The following is a 20,216-nucleotide window of genomic DNA, read 5'->3' as shown; positions in this document are numbered from 1 at the left end:
CTGATGATGTTACCTAGTTGGGTCATGAAATGTCTGGAAGAAAACTACCAGGCATCAAGGACGCTGGAGTCGCTTTTCCTCCTCCTCCTCTTCCTCCTCCTCCTCCTCTTCTTCCTCCTCCTCTTCCCCCTTGTAGTTTTCCCAAACATTATGCATTTTTGGAAAAGATTTGTAACCCAGGTATTCACTGGAGGGAACACATTTCCCTAACAGACGTTTTTATAGAGAGAAGCCAGCGCTGCAAAATCCAGAGGGTGCTGGGCAGAACTCCCGGAGGGGCTTTTTCTAAAAGGCCCCTGGAGTCTCTTGTGCTTTTTTTTTCCTTGAAAAGGTTTCGCTTCTCACCCAAGAAGCTTCTTCAGTTCTGACTGACTGGTGGGCAATGGAACCAGTTGCCCTTTGGAAAAAGTGCTTTGGGTGCCAGCAGGACCTCCACATCTCCACAAACATTTCCATCAGGTTGATTGGGGAGGGTGGGGGGGAGAGCAGTGAAATGTAGAGCATCCTGGGCTCAGCGCAGAGCTGCTCTCTTGTTTCCTGAGCAACAGAAAAGAAGCCCCCTCCCCAACTGGGAACCCAACTGGAGCCCATCAGCACCTCCCAGTGGCTTTGCCAGCAATGCAGAGCAAGAGAGAGAGAGAGAGAGGTTTTTCTTGGGAGTGTCTGGGGGCTTAACACACACACACACACACACACACACACACTTTCCCAACGGTTTATTAAATCACTGAAGCAGCCACAAATGAAAAAAAAAAATAGTAACTTAAGAAAGCAGCAGAGAGAAGAAGATGAAGGGGAAGAAACTCCTGGCTGCTCCCTTCCTTGGGTCCTTCCTTCCGAAGCCCACCAGGGCACGACTGGAGCTGGAGATCAAGGAATCTCTCGAGCAGTTGGTCCCGGTTTTTTCTTTTCTTTTCTTTTTCCTTTCGATTCTTGCAGGAGCCGTAATAATGTTGAATTTGACAAGCAGCTGCTGCTGTCATTAAGATTTAGGTAGCATTCCAGAATCACCGAATCACAGAGTTGGAAGGGACCTGGGAGGTCTTCTAGTCCAGCCCCCTGCTCAAGCGGGCCTCCAGAGAGCAATTAGCAATGCTACGCCTCCCCCTCTGAAATCTGGGGTGCTTCTTCCCGTCCCTGGGCAACCAATGGAGCAGCTCCACAGGGTCTGCCCCAACCCTGCCAGCATCTCCAGGAGAAACTTTGGGGAAACCTTTTCCCGAAACCCTGAAGTCCAGCCTGGAGGGGTCCACTCATCCGGTGACCTCCCTCCCAGGGCAAACCCCCCTACCCCCCGGAAGATGACCACTGCTGGGGCTTTGCAATGCCCGGAAGCACAAGAGGGAAGGATGCCCAACGCCCAGACCTGAATAGCAGGGCATGAGGAGGAGAGGAGGGGAGGGCGGCAGGGCCATCACGGACCCCTCCCAGGCGGCCTGCTCCAACGGGCGCCCTCTGGATGCACCAGGCGCCATGCAACCCAAACCAAGATGGGAGCTGCAGTCCACCGGCGCCCAGAGCAGCCCCTGGCATCACCCGGAGCCTGGCTGGAGATGGACGGAGCTGGGGCCCAGGACGGACGGCCTGTCTCTGCTTGCCCTCTTCCTCCCCGCCTTCCTAGACATCCTTCGGGTTGTAACACAGCAAGTTGAACTGGAGGTTTTCGTTCCAGTGCCGGAGCAGCACGAACAGCTGTTGAGCAGCTGTCTTGAGGGCCAGCAGGGTTCGCCCTTCCGGGATGTCCTGCTCCCCGAGCCACCGACTGGCCTTAGCGGCCACCAGCTCCCACTCAATGAAGTAGGAGGCCGAGCTGTGCTCCAGCCACGCCAAGGCCACCGCCGTGGCCCAGAGCATCCCCTCTGGCTCTGTTCGCTGCTGGAGCTCGACATCTAAGAGCCAAGCCTGGACTTTGGGGGTCTCGGTCTCCGAGCCTCGGCCGCTGTCCGGTGGGGATGGGGCCTTCTCTGGGGTAGAGAAGCTCTGGATGGTGATCGAGGGAGGGGACAGGCTGGTCTCAGTCTTGGGGGCTCGGGAAGAGCTTTCTGCCAGGCCTCCAGAAGGAGGTCCACACAGGGCGGTCTCCTCCTCCTCCTCCTCAGCCTCTTCGTGGAGATGCCTCCCTGGAACATCAGCAAGCCTTGCGCTCTGGGCTTCTCCCGGACCTTCCGCTTTCCTGGAGCTGGTGGAAGGGCTGAGGTCCATGCGGTGGCAAGCAAACGGCGAGGTCCACCTGAGCTTCTCCAGTGGGATGTTGATGGCCTCCGAGAAAGCCTCGTTCAAGAGGAAGGAGCCACAGGCCAGCTGCAGAGACACCTGAGGAGGAAGGCAGAGGAGAGGACCTCAGTGAGACAGTCCTTTCCTCTCTTAAGACATTATGAGCTTCTCAAAAGGGCAGAGAACGCTGAGGCGTGGCCCCCCACGCCCAGTTGAGCATTGTAGCCAGGTTTTCCTCAGCCAGCCCAGCATTCCTCTGTAGTTCTCTCCCCACGTCCAGCAGGAACCTCCTGACCTCCTTTGGAGGCACGTCTGAGATCTGGAGAAGGGGTGTGGATTGTCTCGTGAAGGGACTCACCTGGTGACCAAGGCCAACCTCCCACAGCTGAAGCTCGAAGACCCCCCCAACAAAGACCTGATGGAGAACCAGGTTTCTACAAACTAGGACGGAGGTTTGGCTAAAAACACACAGCGCAGCATTGGGCTTCAGACTTTGGATAAGACAGGGCAGCGAAACGGTCCATCCCCAAGGCATTTTTGCATGCATTATTAAGGCAGGGCTCTCCAAACTCGGCCACTTTAAGACTTGTGGACTTCAACTCTCAGAATTTTGAGGTTTGAAGTCCACAAGTCTTAAAGTGGCCGAGTTTGGAGAGCCCTGAATTAAGGTGTGAAGTGCTGTATCCAATTTGAAGTGCTGGTTTAGGTTCAGACCCCGGTCCTGGGAAGGCAACAGAAATGAATTTGCATGCAATTTTTATCCTCCGCCTTCTTGTTTAGATCAAGAGAGAGAAAGTTTGGAGGATAGGAGCTAAATTTTCTCCCCACCCAGCATGCTCACCAGTGGCAAGTAATCCACATTTTCATTGATCTCGTTGCTTTTGGCAGGAAACTTGCCCATGAAGCCTCGGGCAGCCTTGGTCAGGAGTCTGGTTTTGTTAAACGTCAGCCTGGATGAGGAAAAAGGCAATTACACTGCCAGACCCGTTTCCCCCTATAATCAATTTTGAGTTAAGTTTTAGTTCATCAAAACATGGGAAATGTAATCTTTAGATGGTTCAGAGAGGGTGTTAAACCCTATTTATTGTTAGGAATCTAGTAACACTTAATATCAAATTTTAAGAAGAATTCCTGAGAAATTTTTCTAAAAGTTTGCATCTGAGTAAACAGCAAGCACTTTCAGAGGGTTGTGGACAAAAGCAAATTTTACCTGGCACCAAAGAAATTTTCGATGGACTTTTGAGAGGAAACGGATGGGCTACGTAGTGACCCTGTAAAGACAAGTGAACGTTAGCAATGATGGAGGGTATAAATTAGAGTGGGGCTCTCCGCCACACCTGGCCACTTTAAGACTTGTCGACCAAAGACAATGGCCCTGAGCTGAGCAGACCAAAGGAAGAAATGCTCCTCCACCCCCACCCCCGGTCTGGAAAACGGTGGCGATTCCCTCCTGAGGAAGAAAGTGAGGCAGAAGGAAATTAAGCAGAAAAACTAAAGCACGGATGGTTTGATCTGGCAGCCCTGGGCCTGTTCCCTCTCAGGATGAAGGATGAAGGTTTCCATGGCGGGTTGGGGGCGGGGTCTGTGCCTCTGTCTAAGGACAAGGGGACATAAAGGACCTCAGAGATGTCCAGGGGGTCCTTGACCAGGATGGAAAAAGAGCTCCAGCTACCATCTTACTTGCGTTGGGCAGCCCACCGTCTGCTCCGTCACGAATCCGCCCCCAGCTACTCGAGAGTCCTCGGTGCTGTCGGCTCTCAAACCCGGAGCTCCGTTGGCTGGAGGGTTTCATCAGCAGACCTGAAGAGAGAAGGTAGGGGGGCGGGGGGGGGGGAGGACTCAGAGGATCCAGGACCTCCTTTCATTCAAGGGAATATTTTGGAGCAATGAACACCCGACTCCTTCAAGGGATAACGATCCAGCCCAAGGAAAAAAAAATGACCTGGGTCCTTGACTTACGACCAGAATTTCCTGGTGGTTGTTAACTGAGTCGCACCTGATTTTATGATCTTTGATTGGGCCATGCTGGCTGGGGAATTGAGACTAGGTTTTGAATGCCAACACAATATCTTCACAAGCGCTTTGAGCCTCACCTGTATTGGGATATTTAACAATGGTTGGCAGATAGTCGTTGCTGCTCAAGTCGACTGGCACAAACACCGTGAATTTGCTGATCACGTTGCAAGATTTGCTGGTGTGCACTGCGTTGGCTTGGTACCGCCGCCCGGACCCTGTAGACAGAGGGACCCAAAATGTCAGAAAAATGTCCTATTAGTTGGATTCAGTTAATATTCGCACCTCTTTCTAACTCCCGTCATTTTTGCTGCTCAAAACCTTCTGCAAACACCAGGTGGAAAATGCAGGTTTTTAAAGTCATTTTCTGGTCCATCACAGCTGGGGAACTTAAGATCCCAGACCCATTTACAGACTAGAGTTTGCGTTAAACGCCCAGGCATGAATTTAACAGCAGCCTGGCATTTGCCTTGCCGATGTTCAGTGAGCAATTTAGTCTTGTTCCAATTCTGGGCAAGAAAGAAATCCATCAGAAAAGAATCTATTTAGGGCAATTCCCACCGCTCACTCTGGAAAAGTCTCCCCAGGGGAAGGGGCAGCTGAAAAACCAGCGCCCGACTGATCATGGGGGCCAACGAAACAAGGCCAGGATTTGATCCAGGGGGGCCCCCAAATACCATGCTCGATCTCAAACTCCCTCTCGGCCAGCTGCTCGAAGTCCTGGACGATGGACTTGGCAGCCAGGTGGTGGAAAGTCTCATTCCAGATGTCTTCTTCTTCTTCCTCCTGGCCCTTGCCTTCTTCTCTGCTTTGGAAGAGGGGGCCGAGGTCGAAGGTTATCTCCCACTTGACCGGTTCGCCACTCTGGAGCCCCTTCACCAGGGCCTTGCAGAGCGACCTTCGAGACCCCCTCCAGCCACCACCAGCCGAGGAACCCAGTTCTGGATCAGGAAGGTCCCAATCCGAGCTGGACTCTGTTTCAAAGTTGAAGGAAGGATGTTGGGCAGACTCTGCAAGGAATGTCAGATGGTCACCCGTGGTGGGAATCCTTAAGCCACGTGGAGTTATCTAACCTGCTTTCTGGGCAGGGGGTCCTTGTCCCTCTCTGGAGAGCCTTACCAGAGGAAGCAAGACCTCCCCTAAAACAGCCAGATGGCTCTGATTCTCCCCCCCAAATTCTCCTCTCCTCTGCAAGAAATTTGGAAGGCAATTTTGCAGAATGAGGACTTGGAGGAAACCTGCAGGGTTGGTGCACGCAACACAAAGAAGAACTCAACTTCTGGGATGCTCCCTTTGCAAAGGGCTCAGTTCCCTCTCTCTGTGGGTGCGTGTGAATGCGTGCGCCCCCAAAGCCACCCAACACGAGAGGCCTTGTGGTTGCCTTGTTGGGTCACCTTACTGAGTCTACAAGCTGACCTCCCAGCTCGGAGAGCATCGTCCGAGAGTCAACACAAGCCCCCCTCGCAGCTTACCCAGTTCTCCAGGGCTTCGGCTGTCCGAGGACATGTGTCCCGAAAGGGCGCTGGCGTCTTGGGGGCCCCTGGATCCTGCCCCTGCCCACGTGGGGCCCCGGTGCATCTGCCGCAGGTCCTGGAGCAGAGACGGCCGCTGTGCGCTGACTCCTCGGATCTTCTTCGGGATTGGGGTGGGGCTGGCTGTGAGGGGCTGACCAGAGGGAGAGACATTTGAGGGGAGAGGAGGAGATGCAAAGGGTGCCCCCCCACACGCGTGACTCAGCAGATGCGCTCCTGAGACACAGCCCCCAAAACCAGGGCCCGCCCTGTACTGGGAGTCCTCGGCTTACAACAGGCCGTGCAGCGACTGTTCGGAGCACTGAAAAGAGTGACTTACGACCATTTTTCACCCTTGCGACAGTTGCAGCGCCCCAGGGTCACCTGATCAAAATCCAGACCTGTGGCAACTGACTCATGACGGTCGCAGGGTCCGTGATGCCCCCTGTGTGAAGTTAATGGGGAAGCCGGACTTCCTTCACGGCTGTGTGACTAACTTGACATGTGAAGCGTCTCACTTAACAGCAGTGGCCAAGCCCACTTTGCAGCCACCCCGCTTGGCAACAGAGACGTGAGTGGAGGATCACCTGAAATGTTCTACCTGTCAAGAGATTCCTCCTTATTCTGAGTATGGACCGCAGAATACAGAATAACCTAGTTGGAAGGGACCTTGGAGGTCTTCTAGTCCAACCCCCTGCTGAATCTGCCCTAAGGAGCCATCCTTGAGGTCGAGGCATCCGGGCCCCTCACCTGAAGCTCCACCTGCCAGGGCTGAGCGTCCAAAGTGATCCGGCTGAGGTCCTGCAGGTGGACTTTCCGGAGAGGATTTGGCACTGGGACGGAGCTGGAGTCGCTGGCCGTGGGGAGCTTCTGGGGGGGCTCCCAGTCGGCAGCCTGGGTGGTGCTGTAGGTCCTTCGCTGGGACACCATCGTGGGGTCAGTGCCTGAGAAAACACAAGGCCTCCGTGGACGCAACTAAACAACAAGCACCCAAAAACTGAACAGCCAGGCTTGGCTTTAGGCATCCGGAGGGACTTGCTAATAACCCTGGGCGGGTTTGGGAGTCCGTGAAGAGCAGGAGATCTAGCAGGTAAAGGCAATAAAATTTGCCTCCCTGATGTTTATGCCAACAGCCTCCTCTTGTCCTTAAAAGTTGCACAAATTATCCACGTTCTTATCTTCCCATAAGTTGAACGTTCTCCAGTTTAGTTTAAAAAAAAAAATCCAGCAAAGGAATAAATGGGTAAAAATGTTGGCAATTCTAGAAGAGAATCAGCAGCTGAGCCGGTCCAAACCCACCTGAATCTATATCCGATTCGCTTCCCATCTCTCCACTGCTCCTCTCCGAAGGGAATCCACTTTCGGGGGGATCTTTGGTCATCTCCCAGTTCTCCAGTCCTCCTCCTCCTCCGCCTCCTTCTTCTTGGGAGTGGAAGAAAACGGAACTTCCCGATTCTTGCGAATGCAGCATGCTGTACCGGCGCCTTTTGTCCTGGGGAGAGACGGACACGTGGGCAGGCATTCGTGGGCTTCCAGGCCGGTGGTTCCGTGGTAGAAAGCCAGCTTTCTCTTCAGCTGCCTGGGAAGCTGACGGGATCTCTGGAAAGCTGGGTAGGACAGCTCTTCTGGATCGAGGGATGCTGATAAACAAGGATTGTCTATTCTACGTCACCTCTGAGGAAACCCAGGCCCCGACCTCTCCTCTCCCAGAAGGCCCCGTGGTGACTCTTTATTGGCCAGTGATCTCATCCCGGAGGTCTGTTGGGTTTTTGGCTTGGAGACAGGAGGTCCTTGGTTGACAACACTTCATTTAGTCACAACAGCACCGGAAAAGGGGACACGGTCCTTCAGTGCGCTTCATGCATGCGCTGTGTGTCAAGGCACCCTGGGCCTGAAGGGCCACCAATCCCAGGTGACCAAGGCCAGCAGGCGCCAGTCGGTGGGGGCCACTCACCAGCTGGGGGTGAGAGACATACAGGGACGTGTCGCACACCACACTGTAGGCCACCAGACGGTCTCCTGGGAAAAGGCAGCTGGCGTTGATGGGCGAAATCAGGACTTCGGTTGTTTCGGGAAACACCCAGTCTACGGAGACATCGCTCACCACCGGAGCCATGGCCTTCTTCAGGGACTTGATCATCTAAAACCCGGAGGGGAAAAAGGACATTTTCTGGTCACAGGACAGCCAGCGGAGTCCTGATCACAGTAACCCCCAAAGGAAACCCTGCTGTTCTGACCCCTCCACAAGGCCCCCCTTGGAGGGCGGCCCCCAGTTTCGGCCTCCACCATATAAAAAAGATGCGGAGACTCTGGAAAGAGTGCAGAGAAGGGCAGTGAAGGGGATTAAGGGGCTGGAGGCTAAAACATAGGAAAAACGGTTGCTGGAACTGGGGGCATCTTGTCTAGTGCAAAAGAGATCCAGGGGCAACAGGGTAGCCCTGCTCCAATATCGGGGGAGGGGACCCCCCCATTCTCTGAAGCACCAGAAGCAACGGATGGAAACTCATCCAGGAACGAAGGAGGAATTTCCGGACAGCGAACAACTTGCCTCCAGAAACGGCCAGTGCTCCAGCATGGGAGGTTTTGAAGAAGAGCCTGGACAGCCATTTGTGCAGGGGCTGGACTAGAGGACCTCTGTGGTCCCTTCCAACTCTGTTATTCTATTGCTTTTATTATAACGATACAAGCAGCAGAATTTTGCAAGGCTGACCACCTTCTCCCCTCCTTCACGATCTCCCTGAGACCTGGGGAAGGTGGCGCCTGAGACCCCGAGGAGAATGAAATGCCTTTAGATGTTTCTGACGTCTGACAGGCTTTTGTGGCAGGTTCCCCAACGCGGCTCTTCTTAAAAAGAGAGAGTCCTTCCTGCTTTTGCGGTTCCCGGCCGTTGCAACCCTCCAGCTGGACAGGTCTGCCCCCACTTCGCCCATGATGTCTCTGACAAAACTCATCAGCACCTTCTGTGCAAGGAGCTGGCATTTTCTGACCTTCAGCCATGCCGTCTCTCCCTCCCTCCCCCCCTCTCTCTCTCTGCTGATGCCCGTCTTTTATCTCACAGATTCTGGAGCCAAGCAAGAATCATATATCATTATTGGGGGGGCGGGGGGGGGGTTCCTTTCATTCTCCCACCCGCTCCTTTTGCAGAAGGGGAGATGGAAAGAGCTCAGGGTTTGTAGCGAGAGGCTCAGCCCGCATCCATCTTTGATAGTCCTTGAGGGAGTTCGATTTTTATCCGGCAAGCTCTTCAGCTCGCTCTGATTGATCAAAGTATTCTACTGCAGAGGATACCCGGAGCTCGCTCGTTTTCCTTCCTTGGCCCAGGCCACCTCACCAGGTCCTTGTGGTAGAGACAAACAGGAGGAAAAATCCTTTTGTTTGCTGCCTTGGGGCCATGGAGGGAAGGCAGGTTAGGAATAAAGAGGAATAAAGAGGAATGCATTTGCCTTCCGGGGCTTTGGAGAATGCGTCCGCTGCCTCCTCTCTGTGGCAGCCCCTCAAATATTGGAAGGTGCCGTCATGTCACCCTGGTCCTTCTCTTCATTAGGGTAGCCATACCCAATTCCTGCAACTGTTCTTCACACGTCTTGGGAAGCCTCCTGGTCCCCTCCCTTATATATATATATATAATTATTATTAACTAATGATGTAAAGCTATTCAACACCACAGACAATACTGCTACCCTTCAAAAAGACCTTGACTGTGTATCAGAATGGTCAAACAAATGGCAGTTTCAAATCTCAACAAATAAATGCTCTGTCCTACATATTGGCAAAAAAAAGCAGAAAAATAAAATACAGGCTGAATAGTCAAGACCTTGTTGATGATCCAAACTCTGTCAAGGATCTTGGAGGACTCATCTCAAATGACCTAAGTGCTACAGCCCACTGTAACTACATAGCCAAAAAGGCATTAAGAGTTGTTAACCTAATCCTACGTAGCTTTTCTCTGGTAATATCACATTACTAACTAGAGCGTACAAAACATTTGCTAGACCAATGCTCGAATACAGCTCATCAGTCTGGAATCCGCATTGCATTTCAGACATTAATGCAATCGAGAGAGTCCAGAGATATTTCGTGAGAAGAGTCCCCCACTCCTTTACTCCTCTACTCACAACAGAATACCCTATACCTCCAGACTTGAAATTTTAGGCTTAGACAACTCAGAACTACATGGCCTTCGGTCCAACCTAAGTGTAATACACAAAATTATCCATTGCAATGTCCCACCCATCAATGAATATTTCAGCTTCAACCATAACAACACAAGAGCACACAACAGATACAAACTCAAGGTAAACCGCACCAAACTCGATTGCAGGAAATACGACTTCAGCCACAGAGCGGTCAATGTCTGGAATACTCTACCTGACTCTGTGGTTTCTTCCCCAAACCCCCAAAACTTTAACCTTAGACTGTCTACTATTGACCTCACTCCTTTCCTAAGAGGTCTGTAGGGGGCGTGCATAAGCGTACCAACGTGCCTACCGTCCCTGTCCTATTGTTTCTTTTATAGATATATATTTATTGTTCTTATATGTATCCATGTATTCATAACTATGTTTTTACTTATACCTATTATCTTGTAAGCAATTGACAAAAACCAAAAACCAAAAGAAAAAACCCTGCAGCAGCCCAGGGGGCCCCCCACCTTCGGCTGCACCCGCTCCCCTTCAGCCAGGAATTCGGCGCTTCCTTTGGTTATGGCGGCCAGGCCCTTCAAAAGCCTCCGGCAGGCGTTCTTCCCGATGCCGAAAGTGTAGCACCTGCAGCAGGGAGGGGAGGGGATCAGCTGGGCAAGGAGAACCACCTGGAAGCCCCCAGGGATCAGGGGAGGCAGGTTGAGAAACTTCACGGAGCAAAACGGCCACTTTGCCAAAACTCCAGAGCTTCCTTGTCTTTATGGGCTAAGAGGCCAACCCCGTTTCCTTTTGTTGGGAAGGGCCTTGCCCTGGCAGCCTCCTTGCAAGGGCGGAGAGGGAAGGACTGCCCGTCCGTCCGTCTAACCCCCGGTCAGGTCAGCCCCTCTTGAGGCCCACCTGGTGGAGGAGGCGTGGCTTCGCAGCAGCCCCAGCACTTTGCCCGTGTTCCCCACCGCCCCGCCCGTCAGGAGGAAGAGCAGGCGGGGGTGGCCCCGGTGGATGGGCTGCCGGATGACCCACTTCAGAGGCGACAGCAGGTTGGTGCTGCCCATGTCCGCCCGGATCTTCCTGATGCTCTCGCAGGCCCCCGCCAGGTTCTCCTGCAGGAAAAGCAGAGAAGGGGCTCTGGACACACCGAGGAAGGAGGGGCCCGGATACCTGCCCCCCCCCCCACTGGCGAGGATGGGGGGGGGAGTAGAAGGTCTGGCTGGGCCTTGGAGGCCGCCCTCAGGCCACAACAGCCCCTCCAGCTCAGGGGAGCTCTGTCGGCTCTGATCCCTGCGTGATCTCGTTCGGAGGCTGGTGCCCCCCCACTGAAGCATCCGCTGGGCCAGGAGCCGCCCCCCACCCTCTCGTCAGCCAGCTGCATCAACAGGGGGCTGCAAGAGAAGCACCGGGGAGGGGCACAAAAGCGCCTCCCTTCACCTCCGAGTAGGCCTGACTGGCCGGGAAGGCAGCCTTGAAGGTGGATCCGAAGCCAATGAGGTTGAAGAGGCAGCCCGGCACGAGGCTCTTCAGGATGACCACCAGGGCGTCCTGTGAAGGCAAGAGAGAGGCGAAATCCGGGGTCGTAACGGTGGATCCGAGGCCTTTCACGCTCCAGGAAACGGAGGGCCAAGCAGCGCCCAGCTCCAGCAGGGAGTCCTCGGGGAAGGAGCGGGTGAAAAGGCACTCTGCCCACAGGCTGCACTGATGACATTCCCTAGTTGGCCCATGAAACGTCTGCAAGGAATCAGCCAAGACTGGAGAGCCCCTGGGACCCCCGCGGTCCTTGTCCTCCCCCGTCTTCCCACAGCCTTTGGCGTTGGTGACTTTCAGAGCTGGATTAATGAACGATGAGTCACCTCTTCTCGAGAAACACCGCAAGCTTTTGGCGCAGGCACCTTCCAGGCTCAGGGAAGGCAGACCTGGCTGAGACGCCGCCAATCCTGCCCATGTCTTCCTGCCAATGTCAGGCAACGTTGGGCGCTTTGCATTCCAGGCACGCCATGAAGTCCCGCCGTTTCGAGGGTTTGTAGTTGCCGGTTTCGTTGGTTTGTTTGTTTGCTTCCTATCCTTGTTGTGCAGTCTGCACACTAAAAGGTTGTGTGTGTGTGTGTGTCTAACTCTCCTTTGGACCGCAGTGCAGAGCAGAGCAATGCTGCGCAACCTTGGAGGCTTAGGATTCCCCAGCCGCCACGATCCCTTTCTCTCCAACCTCTCCACTCTGGAGAGCGGGAGGGGAGGGAAAAAGTGAGCGCGGCTGGCTGGGGAATTCTGGGAGTTGAGGTCCACCCCTCTTCAAGCTGTTGAGGTTGTGCAGCACCGCTTCTAAAGTCCAAAGGGTGTCTTGGCCCCCTGAACCCCGAGCCCTCTTTCCCTCTCTGCCTCCCAGCCCTCCCCTCCACCCAGGGCCCCCGCAGCGTAGCCAGCCTACCTTCACCCGGGCGATGCTTGTGCCGGCCATACTTGGGCTGCGGTCCACCAGGAATATGAACTCGCCGTGGGTCTTCCGGAGGTTCGGCTGCACCGTTTTCAGATCCGGGCAGAAGTTCAGCATGATCACCGGGTGGTGAGGGATGTCCTTGTGAAGCCTCTTGCGGATGATTTCCGTCTGGCAGGACCAAGGGAGGGAGGCAAAGTCCAAAGGCCTTTTGAGACCTCCCCAGGCTGCCTGCCCCCCTGGAGATGTTGGTGGGGGGAGAGCTCTCCGTGGGGCAGGCCAGGGACCCAGGGGCAGGCGGCGGGAGGGGAGGGACGGGGGGGGGCAGGGGGGAGGCGGACCTAAAGCAAAGTCCTAAAGGGGCTTTTTTCCCCAGAGGCTTTCTTGGGTTGGTTTCTTTTTCTTTTCTTTTTTTTAAGGCGTTTCGCTTCTTGTCCAAGAAGCTTCTTCAGCTCCAGAGACTTTCAGTCCTAATTGTGCTTGTAGGCCAAGGATTGTCTGCGAAGCCGGATGCCCACCCACTGGGTGCCCAAGGCGCATGTCTGAATGGATGGCCCCGCTTTAAGGAGGGGCGGGGAGGAGGACCTGGGGACCTCTGGCAGAGTCCAGGGGAGGGTATGGGGACTTAAAGGAATAGAAAGGGGGGTCTTTGCCCCCCCCAGGTCCCAGCTCCTTTGGCAAAAGCCCCACCTTTTTCTCGGGGCTGGGGTCCTTCTTGGTGCCTTTGAGGAAGTCACTCCGCCCCCTCAGGTGCTGCTCGTACTGGGCAGGGGCCATGTCCCCCTCCTCCATCAGGACGTGGGGCATGTGGGGCTCTGGGAAACAAAGGGGAGCGGGGTGGGGGAGGACAAGGGGGTAATCAAAGGAGGGACACGCAGGACTCTCCGAAAGTCTGCTGCTTTGACCCCCCCCATTCCTTCCAAGGGCAAAGCTTTGGAAGGGCAAAGGAAGCCACGGTTTTTGGTCCTCACTTGGACTCCGTTGCGATTTGCAGCCAGCCCAGCAACCACACAAACCCACACAGGCATCCCGGCCCAGAGATCAGATTGTCAGGGACGGGTCTCAGAAAACGGGAAACCTGCTTATAACATGGACTCCTGGGGTTGGGAGGGACCCGGGAGGTCTTCTAGTCAGACCCTTCCATACAGAAGGGACCCCCAGTGCCTTCTGGAAAACCTCCGGCAATGGAGCAGCCACAACTTGAAGCGGCCCTGGCTCCTCTCCTTCCCGGTCCAGGCCAAGGGAAAGAGCCCCGCCCGCCCCCTCCCACCTACCACTGGGGTGGATCAGGATCTCCACCGGACGGTCGAAGGTGTGCCTGTGGGCCAGGCGGATGGTGATGCTCCTGGCCGACCGGGCCGAAGGGTCGGCGTCCGCTCGGATCTCGTGCGTGGGGCTTTCCACTCCTGTTTTGAGGGGGGGGGGCGTCTAAGTGAGGCCTTTCTTAAGTGAGCTTTGCCCCGTTTTACGACCTTTCCTGCCCCAATCACCACAATGGCTCTGAAGTGAAGCTGGCTTCCCCCGTGGACTTTGCCTGTCACGCGGCCCTTTTGCAACTGTCATAAATATAAGTCGGTGGCCAAGCTGCCGAATTTTGATCACGTGACCAGGGGGTTGTTGCCATGGTCGTTAAGTGTGAAAAATGGTTGTAAGTGCCTTTCCTCAGTGCCGCCGTACCTTGGAACGGTCCCTAAATGAACAGTTGTAGTTCACGGACTCCCTGTATGAGGTCTGCCTACATCAGCACCTCGGAGAGCTCTCTGGACCCTTCAGTGGGCCTGCAGATCTTCAGTGAGGGCAGTGGGCCACCTGAAGGGCATCTTCTGGGCCAGCGGTTGGTTGACCACAGGGTGGACAGGCTGCTGGACCACAGCCGCCAGGCATGGCTTAAGAGAGGCCCTTCCGTGGCCAGCTGACCAGCCCAAAGAATAAGTGGCCCCAAGCAGGACCAGAGATCTGATGTTCCTCCTGCCCCTTATCTCCCCCTCCCTGGCCGCCCCCCCCCCCTTCCTTTGATATCCCAGCTGACCTGCCAACAAGCACGGCCCTCGGATCTCCAGGGAGAAGCTGAACTCGTACTCCGCAGGGTTGGTGGTCTCGGCTTCCAGGAGATGCGCCAGGCAAAATGTCCTGGCTTGCTCTGGAGAAATCCCCGCACTGCAGTGCCCGTCCTTCCTGGAGAGAGGACGGGGGGTCAGGGTGGGAGAAGAACGGGGGGGGTCCCAGGTGGTCTCCTTGCAGACGTTTCATGGCCCAACTAGGGCATGTCGTCCGTGCTAGCAGGGAGTGGGGACGTACCCCACTAATCTCCTAGCACTGATGACGCTCCCTAGTTGGGTCATGAAACGTCTGCAAAGCAACCACCCGGCTCAGAGAGCTCCAAGCGCCCTGCAGTCACAGCGAGCTTTTGAATCCGGCAGAAACCCAGCTAAAACAGGACGTTCACAGCTGAACCCACCCATTTTTCAGCCCTTCCAAGGTGCTCTTCTTTAAAGGTTGGTATCCTAATAACTTGCCTTTTTTTGTCCTATTCTGCTACTAGCGCATTAAAAATATTCCCCGTTTTGTTTTATTTCTACAAACAAAAGCCGGGCATTTGGGATTTCTCCGCCTGTCTTTTTGTATTTAACGTGCCCTTTCCCCGTGATGAAAGCTTCCCCCAAGAGCCTTCCCTGCTCAGAGCCTTGTTAGATTGCAGCTGCAGTCTGGCTCAAAAAGGGGCTTTTGTCCTTGGCCTTTCCTGCCTTGACCCAGGAGGCTAAAATCCACGGGGATCTTGACTCAGACCTCTCCTTCCGGAGCAAAGTCTGGCGGGAGGGCTGCTTACAAGGGGAGGTGGTGTCCAGGGAGGCCGCAGGTCGGGTCAGAGGCTTTCTGGGGCACTCTGGGGGCGCAGACGGCCGGGAGGAGGACCCTGACGGCCCCGGTTGGGAGGGTCTGGAGCTCAGAGGAAGTGCTGATGCAGATGGACACGTCCACTTGAGGGGGAACGATGCCCACGCTGGCCACAAAGACGATCCTCTCCAGGTCTTCATCCAGAACGACATGGCCTGCAGGAAAGGAAGCTCAGGCGCCCGATGTCTCCTTAGCAGGCCTTGTCTATGGTTCACTGAAGGCTTTCCAGGAGGTGCCAGGATCTTTCTTTCTCAGGCATGGCAACCTTAAGACGGGTGGACTTCAACTCCCAGAATTCCTCAGCAGGCAAGGAATTCTGGGAGTTGAAGTCCACAAATCTTGAAAGTTGCCAAGATTGGAGAGCCCAGTTCTAAGGGGACAGTTTTGCTTTGCTCCCTCCTGCAACCTTGAAGGTTCAAGGACATCGAATACCAGCCTGTATATTCCCCTCCCCTCCTCTTCTCTCACCCGCCTCGTCCGGGGGTCTCCCATCGCTGAAGCAGCTCTCCTCGATTCTTGCCTTGTCTTTGATCTGCACTGTTACCACCCGCTGAGAAATCACCGCTTCGAAGCCCACCACCGTGGTGTATTCGTCCAGGGGGTAGACGAAGAAGCCTGGGGAGGGAAGGCCGTTTTTCAGCGGGCGAAACCTGCCTGCGCCTGGAGTAAAACCTCCCCAGTGAGAGAAAAACTACTGAAAGAAACAGCTCCACCCGGGACGATCCCTTGGCCCCTCTGACAACCCCAGGGTGAAATATGGAAGCCCAAGGGGTGTCTTGGTTGGCACCCTCCAAATACAGGTGACCACAGGTGAGGGTAGTATTTCTGTTGCTAAGCAAGGCAGGTGTTTGGTGACTCGTGCCCGGATTACGAGCATTTTTGCCGTGATAGTTAAGTGAATTATATAGAGGTGGGAGGGTGGGAATCTGCTGTGAACTCTGTGTAGGCATCAGGAAGGGCATCCGGCCAGTAAACGCTCAGCTCCATCCAGTCGCTCTGACTCTACCCTGAATTAAGGGATTACAGGGTTGTAAAAAACGGAGTGGGGTTTTTTAAAAAGTGAATCAGGCAGTCATTAAGCAAATCCTGCTTCCCCCAGTGACTTTGCTTGTTGGAAGCTGACTGGGGAGGTCACGAAGGGGGGATCCTGTGATCCCAGGATGCCGCAACCGTCATAAATACGTGCCGGTTGCCAAGTGCCTGAAATCTGATCAGATGACTGCAAGGATGCTGCCCTGGTGAGAAGTCACTTTTTGAACGTCAAACGGCCACAAGTCGAGAACTTCCTGCAACTCTTGAGGACCTGGGACAGTTCTCAACCCCTCTTAACTCAGGCAAAAAATAGAAGTGTCAAACTCAAGAGGGAGAGGCAACCCTACCGACCTTCGAAAGGATGGTTCTCAGAGTTGCGGTAGGACAGGCAGGCGGTCATTCCAAAGGCATAGCCACTGACGCACGAGGTGACCTCCGAGGCGGCCAGAGGGAGGAGGGTGCTGGTTGTCCAGTTGATCAAGCCGGGCATCCTGAGGGCTGCTTTAGGATCAGGGCAGAAAAAGACCCAGGACTCCGTCTCTCTCCTCTGGAAAAGAAATACGGCATCAGCCCTGAAGATGGACACAAGCGTCCGTCCGCCAGGCCACCGCAGGGCCGGTTGGTGGACACAGAAAAGGTCTGGGGGGGCGGTGGAAAATCAGAGGCTGACCTTTGGGTGATTCCCAGACGGAAGCAGCTGTCCAGCCCCCCCGGGGCCCCCCTCCCCGTATCCTCTCTGCAGTTTTCAGATTTTCTTCAAGAGTTTGGAGATCTCCCAGGTGGGGGGGGGGGACATTTGACCAATGGGTTGAGATTGGCTTCTCTGGGTATCAAACCCTGAACCTGGCTATTATGGGTGTTTTCCTTCATCCTCCTTGGCTGCCTAGGGACGGGAACCTGCCGCTGTTTGTGGGTCATTTTCTGCTGCTGAGGCAGATCCAGCCGCCGAGGGGTGATCCTTGGATAGAAAGCTGAGCTGTCTACCACCAAAAGCCTAAACCCAAATAAAGAGCCATTCCTGGGAGCTAATGTTAGAAGCAACCCAATGGAAGAAAAGGCCGTTTGGTCTCGGCAGCCGGTTCAGAAGAGATCCAGCCATGCCTGCCGAGGGCCTATTATTGGGCCCCTTAATTCAGACTAAGCTTAGCTGCGAGGTTCGGTGAGCCACTCGGTTACAGGACCAGGGTTCCTACGCAGCAGCGACTGCGACCACAGTGAGGTCGACCCAAAGCCGGGAAAGGGGCCTCAGCATCCGGCGTCTCCTCAGTTCCTGGGGAACAGCCTGCGGTTTCCCTCAAAAGCCCAGGCTCCTTCCCAGGACAGGTAGCCCTTGGCCTGCAACAGTTCATTTAATGGCTGCTCGAAGTTACAGCACCACTGAACAAAGTGACTTACGACCAGTTTTCCCACGTACGACCGTTGCAGAACCCGCAGGGGAGAGAGGTTGCTTTCCAAAGAGGCTTCGGAAGGAATGTGGGAGGGGGGCAAAGACCTGCCATATCCAGGCTGGCCACGATCCTGTAGCGCCCCCCCGGCAGTAGAAGCCCCCGCCCTCCGCAAAGGGATCCAGTGGGGGCCCAGAGGGATCTTGAACGGATCAGGGCAGGCAACAGGTTATAAGATGCCAGTGGAAATGTGTGAAGGCAGGACGGGGGGGGGGCGCTTTGGGTGAAAACGGGGCTCAGATGCAACAGACGGGAGGGTTGCTCTTGGCCAGAGGAGACGCCCACCTGCCCCCACCACCACTCAAAGATGGGTTCATGGGGGAAGAGGGGGACCTGGCTGGGTCAAGCACCCCCACCCCCCATTCTTCTCTCTGGAGATGAGGAGGGGGTGATCTACAGGGCCCTCGAAACCTCCCTGGTGCAGCCCTTGCCTCCCCCCAGCCGTCCAAAGGAAGCTGGATTTGGTCTCTTTGCTGGGAGGCTGCAGCTGTTGTTTGCAAACACCTTTTAGCTGCGGTGTGTGTGTGTGGGGGGAATGTTGTGTCTGAAAGGAGCAGGAGACCTGGGGCTAAGCGGGAGGGGGGCGCGAAGGTGGCTTTCCCTGCCTTTTCTCTCTCTCGCAAAGGCTGGCAGGGGAAGGGGGTCCAAGGCTTGGTGGCATTTCTCAACCCCCAACCCCCCCCCCCGCCTTGTCCCAGACTCCGCGCGGGGCGTCAGGAAAAAACATCGGGCACTTTTGGGGAGCAGAGAAAGTCCCCGCCGAGGGGCGGGGTGGGAGGGTCGGCAGACAGGACGGAAAAACAAACCCGGAGCGAAAGTCGCGGCGGCTTTTGGGCGGGGGGGGGTGGGAGGCTGCTCTTACCTGGCCGGAGGGGCCGGTCGGGGGTCCCGGGACGGCTGCCCGCCGGGAGCACGGCCGTCCCCGACGGTTCTCCTGAAAGCAGCTGGCGGGGCGAGAGCTGCGGAGGCAACAGGTGGGCCGGCCGGATCTGGCGGGGGGCTGGCCGAGGGGCTCCGCTGGCGACCCGGCGGCCACGTCTCCACCTGCCTGCGGCTCCTCTTCCACTTGGGCGAGCGGCTGGCCGTCGGGAAGGACCCGCGCGCGCGCCCCCGCACTCCCTGGCACGCAGGCAGGACGGGCGGCGGGCGCAAAGCGGGTCTCGGCCGCGCGAAGACGCCTCCCGCGCACGGCCTCCAGCCCCAGCCAGGAGGGGACCTGCCCGCCCCTCGCCTCCGTTTGGGGGCCAACAGGTGGGACGGCCCCCCTTCCCGGAACAGCACCAGCACTTCGGCGCGGATCCGGCTTCCCGGGGGCCTTTGGCGTTGGCCTGGCCCCCCCTTTGAGGGATCTCTGGAGAATGGCCGGCTGGGTCAACCTGGAACTCCTGGCTGCGGGCAGAGTTTTCCTGCAATGCTGCCTTCTGTTCCCGGGGCTCCTTCTGGTGAGGGGCAGCTGGATTGTCCCCCTCCTCAAGAGCCCCTGTCCAGGTCCAAGGGGGCCCCAGTGGAGAAGGCCTGGGCAGGAATCCACAGGAGGATTCTGAATGGAGGTTGAAATCCTTTCTGGGGAGAAGGGGCTGGAAAGATGCGCCCCAGGTGGATGTGGGGGCAGCCCATCTTTCTGGGTTATTTTTGATAGCCTTTAACAGCCTCCCAGGGAAGTGGCTGCCCATCAGCCTTGGCATTGGAGGGGAGCCAAGGCCCCCACCCAAGTCCTCTCCAGGTTGGGTCCCTCCCTGCTTCCCGTTGGCGGGAAGGTGTCCTGAGACAGGAAGGGCCATCCTTGCGATGGAAGGGCGACAAACAAAGGACAGAGACGTTGGGTGGATGTCCCTGGCACTCAGCCCAGCCTGCTCATTCAGTGGGATCACGCTTGTAGGTGACACCTCTGAGGGAAAGGAACAGCTCAAACTTTGGTGTCGCGCCTCTTCCCGTCGCCTTCAAGGCTGGATTCCTGTTCCCATGATCCCCAGCCCTGCTGACAATTAGTGGCAGGAGAGGATGGAACCTGGAGTAGTCTCTCCTTTCTCAGCGGGGTGAACAATGCGTTGGCCCTGCTGGATTCTTATCATCAAATGAACATTCATTGAACAGAAGATAAACTTCATTTAGTTCTTCCGGCAGTCTAGAAATGACGGGTTTTACGACAAAAGTTTGAACTCTGAAAATCACAGTTTAGTTTCTTATTCTTCTTCGGTAGGGCACTGTTTCTCAACCTGGAGCATTTTAAGATGGGTGGACTTCTCACTTGCAGAATTCCCCAGCCAGCTGTTGGCTAGAAAAGACCCATTTGAGGCCTCTCTAGTTTCTCAGCTCAATGTTTGGAGGTCCAAAAGGTAATTCTAACTTCAGTAATTCTTCAGCTAATAGAGGAATGCAGAGCTTAGCTCATCAATGACAGAACATAATTAAAAGCCTGCCGTTTGGGTGGTGTGAAGTACATACATAACCCAGCTTAGCAAAAGCTGCTTAAACTAGCCATCGGCTGGGCCCGTCCCCCCCACCCCCGCCCATTGTTGGCTTAATTGCAGTTTGCAGATAA

At 55.5% G+C, this 20,216-nt stretch overlaps 1 protein-coding gene across 2 annotated transcripts; it reads right to left on the bottom strand.

Annotated features, from left to right (window-relative positions):
- Nucleotides 1-699: 699 nt before the first annotated feature.
- VWA5B1 (von Willebrand factor A domain containing 5B1) lies at nt 700-20,160 on the bottom strand. Of its 2 annotated transcripts, none has more exons than XM_087914933.1 (21): nt 18,537-20,160; nt 16,581-16,776; nt 15,666-15,812; nt 15,130-15,352; nt 14,332-14,477; nt 13,577-13,708; nt 12,993-13,117; nt 12,297-12,473; nt 11,306-11,416; nt 10,778-10,980; nt 10,390-10,504; nt 7,693-7,878; nt 7,038-7,230; nt 6,489-6,682; nt 5,700-5,892; nt 4,905-5,237; nt 4,308-4,445; nt 3,895-4,014; nt 3,425-3,485; nt 3,056-3,164; nt 700-2,313 (listed from the first exon to the last, which is right to left on the bottom strand). In XM_087914933.1, the coding sequence occupies exons 2-21, from the start codon at nt 16,717-16,719 to the stop codon at nt 1,618-1,620; spliced, it is 3,741 nt and encodes a 1,246-aa protein (XP_087771059.1). In that variant the 5' UTR covers nt 16,720-16,776; nt 18,537-20,160; the 3' UTR covers nt 700-1,617. The 2 variants fall into 2 exon arrangements, with proteins under 2 accessions (XP_087771059.1, XP_087771058.1); XM_087914932.1 differs by having other exon boundaries at nt 3,913-4,014; nt 18,537-18,842.
- Between the last annotated feature and the right edge of the window lie 56 nt (nt 20,161-20,216).

The sequence above is a fragment of the Pseudonaja textilis genome, chromosome 18 (assembly GCF_049901715.1).
Source record: "Pseudonaja textilis isolate UNSWEBS1 chromosome 18, rPseTex1.2, whole genome shotgun sequence".
Classification (NCBI taxonomy): Eukaryota; Metazoa; Chordata; class Lepidosauria; order Squamata; family Elapidae; genus Pseudonaja; species Pseudonaja textilis.
The sequence above is the reverse complement of the archived record's forward strand: the minus strand, read 5'-3'. Positions and strand labels throughout refer to the sequence as shown.

Bases quoted from the DNA above. Each gene is read 5' to 3' on its own strand.
- VWA5B1 (XM_087914933.1), bottom strand. From the start codon at position 16,719: ATGCCCGGCTTGATCAACTGGACAACCAGCACCCTCCTCCCTCTGGCC. The intron at 10,981-11,305 runs GTGAAGGGAGGC...CTTTTCCTGCAG, and splicing joins CCAGTCAGGCCTACTCGGAG to GAGAACCTGGCGGGGGCCTG. The intron at 7,231-7,692 runs GTGAGTGGCCCC...GTCTCTCCCCAG, and splicing joins ATGTCTCTCACCCCCAGCTG to GACAAAAGGCGCCGGTACAG.